At 40.0% G+C, this 13,324-nt stretch overlaps 1 protein-coding gene across 3 annotated transcripts in view; it reads right to left on the bottom strand.

Moving 5' to 3' along the window:
- Nucleotides 1–663: 663 nt before the first annotated feature.
- Nucleotides 664–13,324, bottom strand: part of COL18A1 (collagen type XVIII alpha 1 chain) — a 104,386-nt gene continuing 91,725 nt past the window's right edge. For all 3 annotated transcript variants that reach the window (XM_070931536.1, XM_070931554.1, XM_070931544.1), the window contains 8 exons: nucleotides 11,841–11,994; nucleotides 11,668–11,744; nucleotides 11,099–11,227; nucleotides 10,119–10,154; nucleotides 8,480–8,791; nucleotides 7,350–7,547; nucleotides 3,944–4,059; nucleotides 664–3,030 (listed from right to left, as the gene is read on the bottom strand). In XM_070931536.1, the coding sequence (XP_070787637.1) occupies nucleotides 2,817–3,030; nucleotides 3,944–4,059; nucleotides 7,350–7,547; nucleotides 8,480–8,791; nucleotides 10,119–10,154; nucleotides 11,099–11,227; nucleotides 11,668–11,744; nucleotides 11,841–11,994 (1,236 nt within the window). In that variant the 3' untranslated portion in view covers nucleotides 664–2,816. The remainder of the gene's footprint in view (nucleotides 3,031–3,943; nucleotides 4,060–7,349; nucleotides 7,548–8,479; nucleotides 8,792–10,118; nucleotides 10,155–11,098; nucleotides 11,228–11,667; nucleotides 11,745–11,840; nucleotides 11,995–13,324) is intronic.

Raw genomic sequence — 13,324 nt, 5'->3', positions numbered from 1 at the left:
AAGGCACTTTTAATGTTGATACTGGTTAATATACTGTGATGTGACTCATAGTAACGGAAAACACATTTCTGTTTTCCCCTTATAGGAAAACAGACATTTTTCGCATTTGACCCCTGGTGATTGTAATTTGCCACACTCAGAAAACATATTGCAAAGAATGAAATTACCACGCTTAAAAAATGCCCTTAAATTCATGAAAATACTGACATAGGACCAAAGTGAACTAGACAATCCAATCTTCTTCATTAGAAACCAAGAACTTGCATTTTGATTGATGCTTGTGCTCCTCTTTCACAAAACTCAAGCATTTCTTTTCAAGCCATTTTTTTATGGAGCTGACTCACATGATCCCTTCAGGAGCCCGCTGGAAAAGCACGATTTGAAAGGAAAGTAGGTCAGAACATAAGCAGGGAAATTTCAAGCAGCAGCTTGTATGTATTTCTAAGCTTGTTGAATGTGTCTGCGGTTCTAGTTTACAATGCATATTTTTTATTTAAAAGATGCAGCAAGTCTTATGGCTTAGGAATCATAGCTTTCAGCTCTGGGTCCTCCCTGAATGCTGGTATCTGTGCTTCACAGATACCCAGAAGCATCTGTTTCCAGTTCTTATGCTCCAGTCCAGGTTTAAGATTTCAGTAAAGACCCACTACAACGCAGTCAGGAGGATACTTTCCTTTATTCAGTGCCTTTAGAAAACAGTTTATAATACACAACACGCAATTGACAAAGATATAAAGGTCCACAGGCTTTTAAAACTGCATTAAAATGTCACAAAATACAGTAGACAGTAAGAAAACTGACTGTATGACTTGCACAGATTTTCCCCACCGCAGTAATAACATTTTATTAGGACAATAAAAACAAAGCTTAGGTAAGAATTTAGCACCTTGGTTTTTAAAAACCAACTCAAATGGATGGATATGGAGCAAGCATCAGCCTGGCTTGAGTTTTGGGCACCAAAATGCAAGACCGGTGATGTGGATCAGACATTCCATAGCAGTTAAGTCTACACGCAGAGGAGAGATGCCAAGCTGCTTTGCTGCGACTTGCCCTTACGATGGCTTTTAAAAATGGCTGCAGTCAAGGTCAGGAATCCAGCCATGCTTTTATAGGGGAATGAAGCACTTAAAGACACAACCCCAGTCTGTGCTCCAGAGGTCTCTACCCCTTGAAATATCCATGTGCTTTTAATGCTTTGGAATGTGTAGGCATGGTTCTTGTCCCAGTGTTAGGAGCAGGGGAAGACACAATTAAAGACTCTGAGGGGTGGGTCTCTTTTAACTTTGGTTTGAGAGGGGTGGCTAACAGCATTTAACTGATTCGAACCCCCAGCCTCTACTAGCACGGGCGGGGGGGAGGGGTTTGTCAGGATTTGAGCTGACATGCTGAAGGCAGCTCCTTGTGGGTGCATTTGGCTTTCTTGTCTAATCCACTGTTACCTGGCAACCGCTTTTTAAAACCAGAGACTGCTCGGTTGTGTGTTCCCTGGTTATTTTGTAGCTGAGGATTTGAAGGTGAATGGGATGGTTGGCCTGGAACAAACTCTCTCTCCAAGAGGTGGCTGCTATCTACAGGGCCAGGGAACAAGATTGGCAGGGCTCTGATAACTAATGAGAACTCTGGGGTTCCCAGATTTTGCTGTAACTCACTTTGTGTGGCAAATGCTGGGCAGAGGTAAAGAGTGGCAACTTCCCTGCAAGGCAGAGAAGAAAAATATTTTTAACAACAACATCAAAAATCCTCAATAAAGGAACAAATACAGATTCTTTTTTGTGGCAACTTTGCTCCAATTGTGCTTCCCTCCAGGCCTCTAAGGAAAACCCTACATCTAAATTACCTTTAAGGTGGTTCCTTTTAACACTTCTGTCTCTCTGAAGAACAAGAAATGGGCAATTGAAGGACATGGGAAGAATGGCGCCTAATAAGGACTAGTGTACTTCGTCTCCTTCCTCTGACCCTGTTTTTGCAAAGGATGTTGTAAACTCTGTAGCAGGAATTGCAAATAGCCTTTGAAGGGAGCAGTATTGCTTCCTTCTGTGTCTGAAATTTAAAAAGCAAAAGCAGCTGAGAAAGCTGGCAGGGCCAGCAGAGTTGCCAGGGCAACTTTTTGGGAAAAGGAAGTTTTTGAGGTAATACGGGGCAGATGCAGGAAAGCCTGCCTGGGGCCTATAAAACTCTTTTAAGTTTGGTCCTGAATTTTTCAGCAAGATCATACGTTTCCTTTAGCTCCATGCCCCTCATAGAAGAGCAGATGGTACCCTGCATGCCAAGTTATTGGGATTTAACAGGGCTTCCAAAGGCAACATCATCAGCACTTTCCCTGTTTGGGGAACCCTTCTTGTACTAAGTCGATGCAAATAAATAGATCTTCTGACATCCCACTTGACCTTGGTTTTCTCTTTTAAAGAGCCTGTGGACTGTTTGGAAAGGCAAGAGGGAAAGGGAGGTGATCAGGGAAAGAGGAAATTTTACATACGGGCAGGAGAGATAGAGAGAACCAGAACCATTTTGGGAGCTGCCCTTGTCTGGAGACTGCCTTACATACAAATCCTGCTCTGCCTGAGCCCCTCCAGCAGTGGCGCTCAGAGGAGACGAGAACAAAAAAACAGCATCAGATCTGGGCTGGAAATCATAAGAAGACGCTCTTTGGCTTTCTTGTTCATTTATCTGCTTGGTTGCTATATTATGAAACTGGCTGGACACACATTATCCTGATTGATGGTGGAGGGGGAGGAATCCCTTGCCTGCTCCCCAAGAGCAGGAAGGGGGGCATTTGGACTCCCCGCCTCCACTCGCAATCAGCACATTCAGGGGTTCTATTTCTTGGAAGATGTCATGAAGCTGTTTTCGATGCACAGGACAATAAAGGCATTTCTGCAGCTGTTGCTCTTCTGTTCAAGCAGCTTGCTTGATGCCAGCGAGGAAGCCTGGCCAGTCACCACGGTGTCATCCGTCCGCCATGTCTCGCAGTAGCTCTCTGTTAGCCGCCGTCCCTTGGAATCGGAGCCGTGCCACACATACTTCTGAGGCCTGAAAAATATCTTCCATGTCAAAGCCATTTCACACGCAGAAGCATTATGACTGTGTTCATATACCCTTCTATGTTACTGTTTAGCTATAATTGAGTCAACTACACTTGGCTGGGTCAATAGCAATAGCACTTAAGGCTTATATACTGCTTCACAGTGCTTTATAGCCCTCTCTAAGCAGTTTACAGAGTCAGCATATTGCCCTCAACAATCTGGGTCCTCATTTTACTGACCTCGGAAGGATGGAAGGCTGAGCCAACTTTGAGTTGATTAGGATCAAACTGCTGGCAGTCGGCAGAATTAGCTACAATACTGCATTCTAACCACTGTGCCACCATGGCTCTTAATAGTGCAACTTAATAAGGGATCAATCATAGTTTAAGAGTAGTGGCTAGGTTCATAACAGTGTAACCATCCTATGGCTTAATCTGATGCATGAACCCTGCCTCCTTGGTTGGTGGACCATGATTTTGTGTAGGCTTTGCAGTGCCTAATGGTGTCTTAGCTGTTGTGATCACTACTCATGTGCCATAAAATTAAAGAAAATCTGAGCAAATCTTATTACCTATCCCCAGGAAAAGGAAAAAAATAGGCTGGGGCCATATAGTGGTTTCACACAAAACATCTACTCTGCTCTGGACTAAATTACACAAATAAATGTTGCTAAAGGCCTATATAACACAAAGCAAAGTTTTTTGTCTCCTTGCTACATCTGTTGTCTTAAAAAATGCATCACATGGGGTTGGGGAAGGGGGTAGGGTGGAGACATAAACTGTATTGCTTACAAAGGTCAATCAGAAAGGATGTTTTTGAAAACACTGTGCCACTCAGCAGGAAGTAGCACAAATTTACAATCTAAGCACATTCCAAAATCTTCACTGGAAACTAAATGACTCCTCTCAGCCCCAACTTACCATGCAGAGTCTCTCAGGACATCCCTTCCATCAAAGGAGAGGATGCGAACCCCAGTTCTGAATGGAGCTTCAGAGCCTGAGAAGAGGTTCTCCCAGTTATTAAACAACACTTCATCCTGGGAAGGAACAAAACAGAGCAATGTGTTTGCCTAAGCAGTATTCAGAAGACATTTTCTGTCTAGAAATATTCTTTAGTCTTAGCTTTCCATTTCAAGAATCTATAGACCACTGAGACAGCATCTTTCCAGTTGAAGGAACCTGGATAACATATCTAGAAAATACTCTTGTCTATAACCTTAGGAATATATACGTCACTTGTTTATTCATTCATTTGTTCATTTATTTTATAAAGCCACACTTATCACACACTCTGGGCAGCATAAAAAAGGGTTTTAATTGGATTATTTTAATTAACTTAAATTAACCTATTAACTTTTTGTTCTGTGGTTTTTATCTTTGTGAACCACTCTGAGTCCTTTGGGAGAAGGGCGGCATATAAATATGATTAAATAAAATAAATAAATAAATAAATAAATAAATAAATAAATGAAAGCTAGTATAATATTTAAAGAAAGAACATAAGAACAGATTGAAACACAACACTACCTCATTGGGCTCACCATCAATCTAGTCAAGAGCTTGGGAGAAAAGACAGATTTTTAAAGATAGTCTGAAGACTTGCTAGTTTGAAGCACTCTAAATCTTATGGGGGATGCCAGGAACGGTTTAAGCGTCTACAATAATTGTCTAATTACAACCATTCAAAGATACAACAGCACTGAAGAAAGTGACTTATGACCAGTTTTCACATAGCTGTTGCAGTATCCCTATGGTCACATGATAAAGATTCAGGCACCTGGAAGTTATATGTATTTATGACAGTTGCAGTGCCCTGGGGTCATGTGACCACCATTTGCAACTTTTCCAGCCAGTTACCAACAAAGTCGGGGAAGCCGATTCGCTTAACCACCACATTTGCTTAACTGGGAAAAAAAAGGCCATAAAACGGGACACAACTCATTGCTTCATTTAACAATGGAAATTTGGGACTCAATTGTGCTCATAAATTGAGGATTAGCTGTATTAAATTAATTTTTGACTATTCTTTAGAAAGTAAACATTCAATGTCCAAGGTAGAACTTGATCTGGACAAAGGCATTAAAAAAATTTTTTTTTTAAAAAAAAAGCAGGATCAAATAGCTTTTAAAGGCTATGGCTCAAATGCCTATCATAAGTGAAAATTGTTCTTGCAAAGAAAGAGATTATGTAAACTGAGAAAGTATTAGCTAATTTACTCTGGTCAATTTTGATTGCTCCAAAATGACAAAAAAAGACATTAATGTGGTCTATTGCATAGCTGAATTTTATTTGCCGTACTACAGGTAGTCCTCAACTTATGACCACAATTGAGCCCAAACTTTCTGTTGCTCACATTTGTTATGTGAGTTTTGCCCCAGTTTACAACTTTTCTTGCCATAGTTTTTAAGTGAATCATTGTAATTGTTAAATTAGTAACACGGTTGTAAATGAATCTGGCTTTCCCATTGACTATGCTTGTCAGAAGGCTGCAAAAGGTGATCCCATGACCCCGGGACACTGCAACCGTCATAAATACGAGTAAGTTGCCAAGCATCTGTATTTTGATCACATGACCACAGAGATGCTGCAAAAGTTATGAGTGTGAAAAATGCTCATGTCACATTTTTCAGTGCCATTTTAACTTTGGTCACAAACTATTGTGAGTCAAGGACTACTTGCAATTTACCTTTTGTCAAGGCCGAACTGAACCTGGCTGCAGCCATCTCTCTGTTCCTCAGTTGCCACACATGGGGAAGGTGGGGAAGGAGGTTGGAATGCATTACTAGACACAACAAAGAACTTTCTCATGAGAACCAAGGTCATCTCTTCTGGCAACAGATAAGGTTGGGGAAGGAGTGCCTGAAGAGCCTGCCAATTAACCCAATTGGCCAACATGACCTGTGACTTGGGGATGGGGTTATTTCCTAGTTTAATTATACTGAAACTACGGGAAAGATTTAGATTTAGTTTCCCATTGAAACTGTGCCGATATGATGTTCTCATTAAAGATGACCTTTGAGAAAGAGCCAAGTCTCAGAGTTCTGATTTGCTTGGGTTAGTTGGAGCCTTGATACCTTTGCTTTAAAAAATTACCTTTAAAATTAATCTCTTGCTATGTTTACCATCTTATTGGCCATGTTCCATCAATACCCTAATTTTATATACCACCCATAAATTTAAATAAATAAATAAATGAACAATACCCTTAAAACATCTGTATTTAACAAACTACTATATTCCAGGAGAGATTTTATTAAATATGAATCCTAAATTCTAGATTGCCTCTATGGACATTTTTTTCCATAGATATAACTAGACATAAAATGTCCATAGAGGCAATCTAGAATTATTCTAGGACTTCAGCTGCTGTCCTGCCCTGCTGATTCATATTTAGTTTGTAGTCAAAAATTATTTTCACAATTTTTACTATTGTGAGTATTATGGAACCTATATATGTGCAAATGACCCTTCCTATTGAAAGACAGATATATCCACTCAATTTTCTCAGGCTTTATTTTTCTTTTCCATCCATCAAAATCCTGCTTGCTGTGCTGTAATATCATCCGAAAATGTTACAAGCTTTTCCTTTATATTTTTGCTCAAAGCATTTAAAAAAATGTTAAACAAAACCCATCACACAACATGTGATGCCTAGCTGTCTTTCTGCATGGCTGAGCTGACACTGGTAAGCACTTCTGTTTTCATATTACCAACAAGAATATTGTGATCGATCTATCAATCTATCTGTCTGTCTATCTGTCTGTCTGTCTGTCCGTCCGTCCGTCCGTCCGTCCGTCCGTCCGTCCATCCATCCATCCATCCATCCATCCATCCATCTCATCTAACTATATCAATCATCTATAGCTCTCACTATTAAAAATTTAAGATGAAAAATAAGAATTAATATTTAGAATAAAAAAGGAAAGGAGAAAAACAGAAACAAAAGTACAGAAAAGAAAGAAAATATAAAGAAATGACTTCCAATTTTCTTTTACAGCAGTTATAAATATAAATTAACCTCTTGATCCATGGTTACAATGCTTATATTTTTTTCTGTAATCTATTTTTTTCTAATCATCAAAACCATATATCATAATTTCATTGTGAGTTATCTTGTGCAAAGTCTTGCTTAAAGTAAGATCAATTAATTAGTTCCATAGCACAGAATATCTTTTTCTGCAACTGTTTGGGGAAGGAGCTAAGTTTACTCTGCTATGATTTGTTCCTGCTTTCTGGCATGACAGTATTTTGTCCTTTAAAGGCTAACAGATTGTCTTCTTGGTACTTTGATGAAGCTTAATTTGCTCAGGTCTGTGACCCAACATACCCTGAGATTGACAATTGGCACCGTGCTCCTGTCTGCTCTGCGCACTATGCTGTACAGGTCTTGCAGCCGAGAGGAGAGGAATGCTCGGAAAGTGCCAGACAGTCCAACTTGCCGAGCTTGCTGGAAACACTGGAAATCAGCTCCTCGGATGCCTCGCATGCTGCCACTCTGGGGACTATTCAGGGCTATAAGATGCAGCTGGAAAAACAAACAGACCATCACACGCCAGGAAGAGCCAGGATAAATATTTCATTTGGTTGATGCCTGCTGTGACTTCCTAAGCAATGGAAAATATCTGCTCTAATCAAATCTAAGTTATCCAGATCAGTTTTTCAGTTTACTGCTGCTCAAATGGATCTTAACAGTTTTTTTTTCTATTTATCATCTACATCCTCAAAAGCAGCCAGTATGATACAGTGATTTGGAGATTTCAAATTCTGATTCAGTTCTGAAGCTCATTGATTCTCACTGTTTTGGGGCAAATCATTATCTGCTAATCTAATCTATTTCAAGATAAAATGGAAGAAAAGTCCAGTGATCATATTCATGCAGGCTGTTTAGCATGGTTTTTCAATTAATATATTGTCTGGAAATACATAATACACAGAGCCATACATTAACCAAACAAATTGGTATAATGTGCTAATCCATAAAAAGAAAGCAAAACCAGCAATTCTTATCATTATCATGTTTCGTACAGATAGATAGTGTATCCTGAAAGAAGCATCAGAATAGCTTGTCTGCACCTTTTTAGTGGAGGAATGGATTATATATATTATGGAAGCAAGAATGCCATGGTGAAAATGGCAAGATAACCCAGTGGGAAGAATGTATGTTTGCCTCTAAAACCGAGTCCCCTTGTTTTTCATTTGCATTTGTATTGAGTTCCATTTATTCTGCTCACTGTCGGGATAACAACCTAAAGAAATCATTTCAAGAGTTTTATTTATTTTTTATCCATTCTCCAAAAGCCACCCACATGTGACATCAACCCTGATCTCAACCTCCATTTACATTCAGATGCTGTTGCTAGCTGTTTTCATAATAGCAACTTAAATCGGAGTTGACACTACAGCAAGCTGCAGCAGATACTAGAATGAAGGACACGTTGATGACACAAGGACACTCACAGCAGGCTGGAAGTCATGATGTGTGTGAACTGCCAAAGGAGCAGTCTCAGTCTGGCGGTTGTTGGGAAAGAAATGGTCCAAGGATTCTTGCTGTGCTCCCTGACGAGGTGGGTGGACGGCAGGTTGCTCAGGAAGGTGGTGTGGGTCGACGACACTCTCATCCCCTCTCCAAGGCTTGGCAGTAGAATAAGCACTATATTCCGGACGTGCATGCACTGGTAAGTGTGGCTGAAATGGACGATGGGATCCAGAGGAGGCTGTCCCTCCATGAGAATAGTGGATACTGGAAGACCTTTCATAGACTTCATTGTCCTGGAATGGAATGAAGAATCAGATTCCTTTGGAGTGCTTGTCTGAGTAATCACTGCTACAGAGCAGAACCTTTCACACTGCTACCACATTTTCTGTCATTCATGGTGCCATCCACCCAATCAGCATGCTGGTTTGCATTGGTCTACCATTCAGTATTGATGCTTCAGTATTCAATCTTCATTGGTTCACTAAAAACTAGCAATTCACGACAGAAACTGGCTGTCTCTCCCAATTTAAATCTACCTTCTGCTCAGAAGAAAATTAATCTCAAAAAGTGTGAAAGCCATTAAAAAAAAGAAAAGAGCTCTAATGTACTGGAAGAAGTGCTAAATCTGTTTGTAAGGAGCTGACATATATTTTGGAAAATGATAGTCCCTGGCAGATGCCTTTGCTAAAGCCAAGTATCTGGTCTCTACTGCCACATTGTTAATGAAACATCCTAGTCCAGTGATGGATAACCTTTTTGCCATCGCGTGCCAAAAGTGTGGGGAACGTGGCGGGGGTTGTGCACACACGTGTCTACACCCATAATTCAGTGTGCCCCGTGCATGTGCGCGCAACCCCCCTATGCTCCCCCCCTTTTGGCATGTGATGGCCCGGTGGGCCCGGTAGGCCCGTTTTTCTCCCTCCCCAGGCTCCAGAGTCTTTCTAGGATACGAGCTTCCTTACCTTCTATTTTTTTTTTTAAGCAGTGCAATTTCTCCCTTTACAATCTTGTCCTTGACTTACAACCATAATTGAGCCAGGAATTATGGTTGTTAAATCATGGAGTCATTAACAAAGTCACTGCATGACCACAACCGATTATTTGAGATGGTCGAAAACAATCAAAAATCATGGTCACATAACCATGCAATGCTACAAGTGGCCATAAACACGAGCCAGTTCCAAATCATCCAAAATGCAATCATATGACCACAGGGAAATGCAACATCCAAACTTCAAAAATGGGTTGTAAGTAGCTTTGAGGACAGCTTTTGTAATTTTGAATGGTCGCAAAGAGACCAGTGATTAAGCAAGGAGTACCTGTTTCATGTGAATGAGGAAATCATACAATTAGTTTGCATAAGAGGAAAATTCACCTCCTCCTAGTTTTCACCACCTAATAACTCTAGTTATATTGCCTTTGGGATAAGAGATAAGCTGTCTTGATTTGTTACAAGGGCACAAAGAAGATAATTACTATGGAAATCCAAGCATTAGACAAAACCTATAGAACCATAAATATTCCTGAAGCAGAAAAGTCTTAGCAGCAAGTGTAGGATGTTCCATATATAGTAGTTTTTCCAGCTTACTAGTTAGTATTAGATAATAATGTTCCACCTACCAGTCCAGAGCCAGGAATGGATATTTTTTCCTCCATCTGAAATTGAACCAAAACAATGATTGAAGAATTTATATAGCACTTGTTTACAGCAATTCCCAGCCAAGGAAAAAGCTAAATTTAATAAAATAATATTTTTTTAAAAAAAGAAAAAAAAAGCTAATTTTTTGGAAATAATACTATTGGCACACAGACATTATAGGGGGGGGGGGGGGAAACCCAAATATTTTCAGCATGTCATTCTCTTTTCCAAGAGTTTGGGGGGTGGGGGTAGAGGACAACATTTGACAAGTCTGTTTCCTGCCGCCTCAATCTTCTGAGTTCCAAAATATAAATGGTTTTCTCAAGACTTTGAGGACTTAGTGATGGTGAAGTTGGGTTCATAAAAGTTCTATTTATTTACATAGCTTAAGACCTGAGAAGATCAGATGTCAAAATCTGGTTGCATTTGAACTGACATTACCGAATCCAATGTGAATTAAGCTTACATTTTCTCAAAGACGCTTTTTTTCAAAAGGCAACTGAATTGTTTTTTCCTTGAGGAAAAAAAACCAGTCCAGTTGCCTTTTTGGGGGGGAAAAGCACCTTTGAGACAACGATGACCCAGATGACTGAGAATCTCCACAGACATCAAGCTTACATGAGTTTATTTTAAGAAAATCCTTTCTAAATCAAGAGTGGGAAGTTCACCCAACCTTATGGGAGATTGTTCCTTTCAGATCCCATTCTCATTTTGTACATGTGAACAACCTAGTTCTTTTTCCCTGAAGAGAGTTTTTATTCTCTCATAATAATTGTGCATCTAAAGTTTCATCCCTTAGGATCACTGCCATGGTCGAGGCAGAGTAGCGTTTCTCAACCTTGTCAACTTTTAAGTTAAGTGGACTTCAACTCCCAGAATTCCCCTGCCAGCTTGTGGGGAGTTGATATCTATACATCATAAATTGCTAAGGTTGAGCAATGCCAAGGCAGAGGGTACTCACAAGGATTTTTCTGAAGCCATTGTGGACACGGATGTAGAGCTCTTCTCTCTCTCGGATGAAAAGGAGCTGCCCTTCAGGCACCTCATGAGCTCTGCTCATCAGGTTCTGGTAGGTTGCTAAAATCCGTACCTTTGGGAGAGAAAGCATTTTTAAAATGTGTGCATTTTAAAAAGAATTTGTATTTTTGCTATTATTGATTAATGTCAACAATAAAAGGGGAGCAAGAGTGAAATGGAAATGAAAGGCCTCCAAGAAGTGCAATATTATCATTCTCATCTTAATTAACCCAAATACTCCCACCCACAGTTGACCGTTCTGTTGCCAAATTTCAGCAGTGCAATCTTGGGAGGTTTGACGGGGAGGCAGTTGAAAGCTACAGGTTGTCCACCCTTGTGTGAAGGAAGTGGCTGGATTCTCACAATCTGTTGAACCAGAGACTGACACTACTATTGTCTAATCTGTATGTTGTGTAAACCCAGATTAAATCTAGGCCTAATTTTAGGCTGAACAATCTGGAGTGTAATAAGTTGGAGAATAATATTCTAAAAATATGAGGTTTTTTGTCTTACCCCCAAAGAAGGTGGGTCACTAATGCCTGGAGGTCCTGGGGGTCCTGGAGGACCTGGGGGTCCTGGAATACTGATATCTGGAAAGAAAGCAAAACCATATTTGAACCATAACCACTTGGAAGGCATCTATATTTGTAACAAATTAATTGAAAAGCCATTAAGTGCCTACTCACGTTGCCTGTGGGGACCTGGGAAAGAAGGTGGTCCTGGTGGGCCAGGAGGGCCAGGAGGGCCTTGCGGCCCTGGATGTCCTTCAAAACTTGCCCCTGGAGGTCCTTGAGGGCCTGGAGGGCCAGGCAGGCCTCTGATGCTCTCACCTTTGGGGCCCTGAAAAAGCAAATATAATATAGATGTCATTACAATCATAAAAGCAGAGAGTGATCCAATATTAACTTCTTGCCCAAAGGAAGGAATGTGGTTGTTAATTAATAATCACCATTATTGATTAATCTAAGCCTGAGAAGAGGAAAATTCAGCTTACACAGCTGTTTCCCACTCTTACCACATCTGCAGATGTGATTTGCTAGCCCTTTTTACAGTGACTTGTTCTTAGCTGGGGAGGACAAACCACCGCAAGGCTAACATGAGGAATATTCTTGGGATTTGGTAGATAAAATATGTCAGATTCATTCAGATTGGGATACCTCCTGTCAAGGTATCAGAAGCAAGGTTTTGCATACTTAGCTGGGATGAATTCAAGCTTTTAACTTCCAAGGAAGAGGATAGGATTGTCAGGCCTGCTAACTTGGCTACCTATCCATTAGATCCTCTTCATTGGTGAAGACTCCCCAGGATCTGATATGATTAGGTCCATGGAAAAACATTTGCTTTGTTGAGGGAAGGGATGTTTTCTGCTGCTTTGAAAGAGGTGGTGGTGTGCCCCCACTTTAAGAAGCCATTGCTGGACTTAACATTTGTAGAAAAGACAGAAGGAAGGAGTATTAGATATTTATACTTGAGTTAAAGTATAAATAATAAAGGTGAGATTAAAAATAAAAATCTAAAAAAATGTTCATCCAATCTCCAACATTCTCTTTTAATGGAAGGTTGTTGAGAAGGTGGTCAGGCTGCTGCCCAGAAAATCCAAATGAAGAGACTTTCCTTGTGGAGTCAACAATCATGGCAAAGACCTAAGAACCTATATAATTAGACCTATTCTTTGGAACATTTCCAAATAAGGAGATAATATGTGCTCAGGATGAATTGTTTTAACTATCTTGGTTCATATTAAAGTTAAGTGACTTTATGATTTAATAAATTGGACACTAGAGGGGACTAAAGATTCTGAATAGAAGAAGAAAAAATTACAAGCTAATTTTTGGTGTCAAAATAACTAGGACTTACAAAATGACACAAAACATCATAGAAATTTTAAAGGAGATCTTTGAAGAATGGAGCCAAATATTAGTAGCTATAATATCAACAGTGTCAGTAATGATGTCTGGCCTACACTTGAAACAGACTGAGAAGAAATTAACTTCAGAGTGACAAGTTGATAAATCTCACTTTTGCTTTCTTCAGCTACTGCTGTAAACTACAGGTAATCCTTGTTTAGCAATTAGAATCAGCTGATCTAAAAATTATGTGACCACAATGGGCTTTTGATCTAACTTCCCATTGGGTTGTTAAGTGAAAAATCATGCGATTGCAATTTCTG

Source organism: Pituophis catenifer, unplaced genomic scaffold (assembly GCF_029215685.1).
Source record: "Pituophis catenifer annectens isolate HBS135680 unplaced genomic scaffold, rPitCat1.0.hap2 SCAF_1, whole genome shotgun sequence".
NCBI classification, from domain to species: domain Eukaryota; kingdom Metazoa; phylum Chordata; class Lepidosauria; order Squamata; family Colubridae; genus Pituophis; species Pituophis catenifer.
This window is presented reverse-complemented; position numbering and strand designations above follow the sequence as displayed.